Genomic DNA, 6,355 nt, shown 5'->3' on the forward strand with positions numbered 1-6,355 from the left:
ACAGTTGTTTTCTCCGAAAATGTACATCGTGGAGCTACAAAATGCTCCCTTTGTACTGGGCTATTTGGCTTTTTAAACTTTTTTGGCTCATGCTGGAGAAATCTAGAGCTCCTTGCACCCTGCATCTACATTGCCTATGAGAACAAAGAATCTCTCTCCTACTCTAGCCAATGGAAACATCTTCATCTCGTGTGTCTTCCGGCAGAAAGAGTCTTTCCGCACTACCTTTAGTAACTACCACAGTGCCTTCCCGTCCGGTAGAACCCTCCAGTGTCTCCTTCCAGTCCGCCTTCGGTGACAACTCTACACTTCCGCCTGTCCCCGCCTTTGTCTCCCCTTCCGATCGCCACCCGGAAGCCCAGCGGAAACACGCTGCGCATGCCCACTAGTCAGCACCGCCCCGTTTCCTGTTTGTCCGACTCCTTTCTCTTACTGATTCGTCACCGCTGAGGCCTCAGAGTCTCGCGATATTTGCGTTCGCCAGCGGGCGCGAATCTGTACGTGTTTCTAGCGGGCGGTGTTTTGTCTCCTTGTTGCTGATTCCTCTCAGATTCCCGGAACCTCCGGGCCCAGCAGCATGACGTCTGCCTTGGAGAACTACATCAACCGTATCCTCGGGCGGGCCGCTGCGACGGCTCAGGCCGCGGCGGGGGCGGGAGGGAACACGGGGGCCCGGAGTGGTGGGCAGTGAGCAGTGGGTGGAGGACCGGGGGTCGGGATTCGTGGAGGGAGCTCCCGGATGGACCCGTGGCTTTTTCCACCCACAGCACAGATCTCGGTGTAGTTAGAGTTTTCCTGCACGTAGCCTGTTGATTGTATATGTTCCAACATTGGGACTAAGGTGAACTGTTGTCCTAAGGACTCCCAGTTCGTAGATCCTAACAGTCTTGTTTGTTCGGGGATAGCATGAACAGGAAGATGCTCCTCAGATGTGCATTTCGGGTCCCATGCCTCCGCTTGAAATGTCTATGCGGTAGAATAAAAATAAATCGTATTGTGATGGTGTTTGGAGAGTGACGAATGGCTTTTAAAAAGCCCAGAGATTTTAAGATAGAATTGCTGTTCTGAAGTCAGGGCAAAAACATTGCACCTAGCATATGCTCAAAGAGGAAACCCTAGTTAAATACAGAGAGGTTTTAATGATGCAAGGATTATTGGTACTTGATGGCATTAATTGGATGAGAAGGGCCTTACCATGCATAAAGAGATCCAACATTGATTAGCTCCCATCTAAATTTTATTCTAAAGGTTAAGAAGTGAGTCTAACCTGCTCAGTGTCATAGGTTGGAAACATTGCTGTTTAAACCAGAGGCAAACAGTCACATTCTATACCCTCTATCGTTTAATTAACTGTTTTCAAGGTACAGTTGAAACAAGTTTAAAAACTTACGTTTTATTCCTCCGAGCAGTGACTCTGTTGAATCTTAATTCTTTCTCTTTTTTAAGTAGTTGGAACCATTCCCTTTCTAGGCTAAAAGTTTTCAGTTTGTATTTAGGAAATACTTTCCTTGACTCAGTTCTCAGGAACTGTTGCAGTAATAACTTCTGATGGCAGAATGATCGTGGTGAGTGACATTTTCGTTTTCCTCTTTCCTGAGGCTTATTGCTTGTACATTTGAGGTAACATTTCTGGCCCAATGTTCAGACACCACAGCGTACCAATATTCCGGTGTTCTTATGATTCAGCTATTTAACTTCATCTCTTGGCTGCCTGTCCAACTTCTCTGGCCAACCCTGAAGACCTGAGCTGAAAGGTAGAGCTGTGTGATAAACTGATTTGTTTTCTTCTTGCATCCTTCTATTCCGTTTCGTTTGTTTTAACTTAGAGACCTTAAACAGTTTACATGTGTGTGCCCTAATTGGTTCTTTATCGATGAGGAAATGTGCTTTCAGTGATTTCATCATTTTTCCGAATATAGTAAGTGGTTTTGGAAACTTAAATTTATGACTTCACTGGTGGCACAATCTTCGGTACCATTGGCCGACCTACCATTTCTGATTGAAATATTTCTTGCATGACTGTAAATTAATCCCATGTTATTCCATTCTGGTTTTTTTTTCTTAAAGATTTAATTTTGTTTTTGCTCATGTGTGTGTGTGTGTTTATGAGCGTCTGCCATATGTGTGAGGATACACTACACAAGGAGACCACAAGACCTAGAGTGAGCCACAGTGTGTGGGTGCTAGGAAGAACTTGGACTTTTAACCACCGAGCCATCTCTCCAGCTCCTTAATTTTCTTCTTCATCCTTTTGACTCTTCTCTTCCATGAGCAATACCAGTCAAAATGACATAGACTAAATGCATATCATGTGTTAAGGATTTTGTATATCAATTAGTTTGCATTACAGCCTTGTGAAGAATTGCCACTTTTGTTATTAGGAATCTAGCTTAGACAAAATAAGTCACTTTCCCAGAGAGTCAGTATGACAAGTGACAGAACTGTATAGTGTCATAAATTGTGTTTAATTCCAAAACCAAGGTTACTTCCTTTGCTTGTTCTTAATAAAGGAAACAAATATGTAGGATTTTTTGTTTGTAGTTTGTTATGAGGGGGTGGTGGTGGTCAGATCATAGTCTATATATTTGTAAACTATGGGCACTTAGGAAGTCTATTAATGTTAAAAGCTAATTTGAAAATAGTTGATTTTTAAAGCCTTTAGTTTTAATTTCTTGTTTCTGTTACAAAATGTTTATAGAAGAAAAGCTGAACAAAAGCATTGACATTGATTAGTTCCTATCTTTATCACAAAGTTGTCTGATAAAATAGTTTTGTGTAAAATGAAGGTGAGAGGATTTGGGGGGGGGTTTATGATAACCACCATTTACTAACTGCTATAGTAAATAGTCTAACGTGTTTTTCTTTCCAGTTTCTAGACTCCAGGTTTCTATTTATTTTATTCTGATTCTATATAATTATAGCTTTTGTAACATGAGAATTTAATGGTAGACCCAAGAGATTAACCAGCTAAATTGAAAATAAGCTATTTCTTCAGAAACTTGAAGAGCATCTATGATACTTTCTTTTTCTAAATCCATACAGTTTTTCCTGCTTGTTTTCTTCAACTTAAGTTTCTGATTATTTCAGTTCTAATATATCTACTATAGTATTGATAGAATTCAGTTAGACATATACACAGGACACAGTGTTGGCAGTAAGGAGATGAAATATTAACTATAAGTGTTAACTAGTTTGTCATAACATTGTTTACAACAAAGTAGAGGACTTACTTTGTAATCAGCCTCTGAGCTATGTACTATCCAGGAAATAGATCCTGAACCATCATTTTTATGGAGCATTGGGTGCTATATTTGAAATGGGCAAACCAAAGAACTGTCTCCAAAGATGAAGGAAAGGAGAGGTGATGCATGCAGTGTGTTTCTTTAGCACTGGACCTTTCCCTAAGAAGTAGTATACAGTGATCTTTTGTGTAGATGCTTTGTGGTTCCCTTTATTAACTTAAAGGAAAATTTCCCCTTAAATCTGTCCTGTTTTAGTTTATTCTTAAGTGCTAGTTCCTAGACTGTGTGAGGTTACTTAAGAATAATGGTGCCTGCCTGTCCCTTGCAACTTTCAACAACTATACAGCAGTCAGATTAGTGATACAGATTTTTCTCATCATAAAACAAGTACGAGGTAAGCTCTGGGTCATGGAATACTTCTGGACTACAGAAGATATTTTATCTTCTACCGGACTCAAAGTAAGGCTTAAGTACTTAGCGGCCAACTGAAGTGGTTTGATTTATATATTCAGAACTAATTTTTTTTTGTTTATTTCTGCTTTTTTTTTTCCTTTCTCTCTTTATTTCAGGGAACCCTGAAAGGTTTTGACCAGACCATTAACTTGATTCTGGATGAAAGCCACGAGCGGGTGTTCAGCTCTTCTCAGGGAGTAGAACAAGTGGTATTGGGGTTATACATTGTGAGAGGAGATAATGTGTAAGTGGATAAGTCATTTTGAGAACATTTTCACTACTGGTATGCTTGCTTCATGGAAGAAAGATTTTCTCCAACATATATGATGCCTTATGTTTAGTAGAATTGTGCACTTAACTTCTTTTGTAGATACAGTTTTTACATAATTCTAAACGTTGTTTGTTGAAATGCCTCAGGAGTCAACTAAAGTGATCTCACAAATCAGACATTTATCTACTGAGATTTCATGTGTATTTACTTACTTGAGAATTGGGGTTTGAACCTAGAATCTTGTACGTGGAGAACAGGCAGTCAACTACTGAGCTGTGGTCTCTCTTTTTTCATTTTGAGACCAGGCCTTCCTAAGTTGCTCAGACCGGCGTTGAAGTTTAGATTCTCCCCACTACCACAGCCTGTGAATAGCCTAAACCACTACTGTGTGTGTGTCCAGATATGTCCAGAACGGGCCCTTCTTTGCATCAAATTCATGCTTAAAGAGGCTTCTTAATGTTTTGGAAAGCCTCTTTTAAAAAAAGATCTCCCATTTGAGTTATTTTAAATAACTCATGCTCACTTAGCTGGTAGTGTTTTTAGTGGACTGGATATACGTATGTGGCCCATGAAGCACCTGTTGTCATGTTGAATCTAGGGCACTGACAGTCTAGCTTGAGATATTTTAGAGGTAACACTTTGCGAAAGCTGTAACCATTTTGAACAGTGCTGTTCAAGACACTGTTCCTGATGATGGGCAGGCTCACGTCTCAGCATTTTCCACTATGACAGCTACTTGCTTTGTGTAGCTGTGGTATGTTTGAAAAGTGGCTGGTGACCAAAGAAGTAGTTTACATTTTCATTTTGGGGTTATTTAGTTGGTTTGCTTGGTTTTGGGTTTTGTTTTGTTTTGTTTTTGTTTTTGTTTTTGTTTTTGAGTATAACCAGAATGACCTGCAACTTGTTACCTGGCCAGGATTCACTTCATTCTCTTTCAACTTCCCAAATGCTAGGATTATACATGTGATCCACCTTTTGTGTCTAAAATCTAAATTATGTTTACATCTTTAGAATACTATGAGGAGTCAAAATATGACTAGAGGATAGTAAAAGATAGTAGTAACTAGGTGGTTTGAAGGCATATGTAAGATGTAGGGAAGGGATACATAATTTACTTTGTGGATATTCTTTAGTTTATTAGTGAATACTGTGAGCTTACTTCAAAATGAACACATGCTCTAGTCACTTAACTTTATCTGAAAACTGGATTTAGGTAAAAATGATCAATTGAGCCTTAGTTAAATTTGTGTTTATAATCTCTAAAATGATCTCTGGAGATGACTTTTGGGTTAAATTATAAGGTGAGTTATATAGGGTAATCTGGAGCAGAGAGCCAGGTCCTCTGACCACAGCAGTACTGCTGAAACACTGGGAGTGTGTGGACTGATGGATTATTACAGTGCCTCCTGTGCCTTTGTAAAAAGAAACCAGAATTGAACATTTCCCTTAACTTACTGGGACTAGAGCCTGCTTTTAAGAGCCAAATGAAAACAGATTTAGAATTTTAAGATTTTTTTTGCAAGTAAATGGATTAGAGTCTTGTTGGTAGCTTGAAATTAGCTCCCCCACTTACCACATGGGGACTTTTGTTATGTAAGTGCTGCAGATCAGATCTGTCGTTCAAACAGTTGACAATATGTCTGTCTGTACTGTATGTTCCTGTAATACCTTCATGTTGTTCTTGAGTCCCAGGACTTTTGGGTAATTCACTTAGTGATGAAACGGCTTTTGCTTCCTACCTTATATTTTTACTGTACCTTCTTGGTTCCACATGTTTCAGAAAAATGAAATAAGATGCCATAGTTAATGGGATGTTAGAAATGTATGTACGCTTATTTTAAAATGTATATAACTCTTTTTTTCCCCCCGCACTACTAACAGAGCAGTCATTGGGGAAATAGATGAAGAGACAGATTCTGCACTCGACTTGGGGAACATCCGAGCAGAACCTCTGAACTCCGTAGCACACTGAGAGCTTAGTGTGCAGGAGACGTCTGTAAATCCTGTACAGAGACTTCTTATGCTCAGAGTGATGTCTAGATTTTTTTATGAGTGTGTAATTGTGGATATTTGACTTCATGTTGGTACACTGTAATATGTAATTTAAATATTTCTACCTTTTTATCGGGAAACATTGCCTAAATTAATGTGGTTGCTTGGTTTATTTTTCTATCAAATGAAACAAAAATGTAAGGGACATTTTGGAAAGTTACAAAGTACCACTCTTTTTGGTAATGTAATATTTATAGGAAATTGGCTGTAAAGAGAACTTAGACTGTTATTGTAACTTAGACATGCAACTAACAGTAATAAAAGACACGTTTCTTTTTGTGGCTTTCTGTTCTTGTTTTTTTCTTAAAGAAAATTACCAGATAGTAAATTGCCATCT

The 6,355-nt window shown here is 39.0% G+C and overlaps 1 protein-coding gene across 1 annotated transcript; it reads left to right on the plus strand.

Moving 5' to 3' along the window:
- Positions 1-434: 434 nt before the first annotated feature.
- Lsm8 (LSM8 homolog, U6 small nuclear RNA associated) lies at positions 435-6,301 on the plus strand. Its single transcript, NM_001106585.1, has 4 exons — positions 435-608; positions 1,525-1,565; positions 3,812-3,939; positions 5,848-6,301. Exons 1-4 carry the CDS (start codon positions 578-580, stop codon positions 5,936-5,938), a joined length of 291 nt encoding a protein of 96 aa, NP_001100055.1. The 5' UTR covers positions 435-577; the 3' UTR covers positions 5,939-6,301.
- Positions 6,302-6,355: the final 54 nt, after the last annotated feature.

Source organism: Rattus norvegicus, chromosome 4, assembly GCF_036323735.1.
Source record: "Rattus norvegicus strain BN/NHsdMcwi chromosome 4, GRCr8, whole genome shotgun sequence".
NCBI classification, from domain to species: domain Eukaryota; kingdom Metazoa; phylum Chordata; class Mammalia; order Rodentia; family Muridae; genus Rattus; species Rattus norvegicus.

What these genes read in the sequence shown, in the direction of transcription:
- Lsm8 (NM_001106585.1), top strand. Translation starts at nt 578, where the DNA reads ATGACGTCTGCCTTGGAGAACTACATCAACC. An exon ending in CTTGGAGAACTACATCAACC is followed by an intron (nt 609 to 1,524) that starts GTATCCTCGGGC and finishes CTCAGTTCTCAG; the next exon opens with GAACTGTTGCAGTAATAACT. An exon ending in CTGATGGCAGAATGATCGTG is followed by an intron (nt 1,566 to 3,811) that starts GTGAGTGACATT and finishes TCTTTATTTCAG; the next exon opens with GGAACCCTGAAAGGTTTTGA.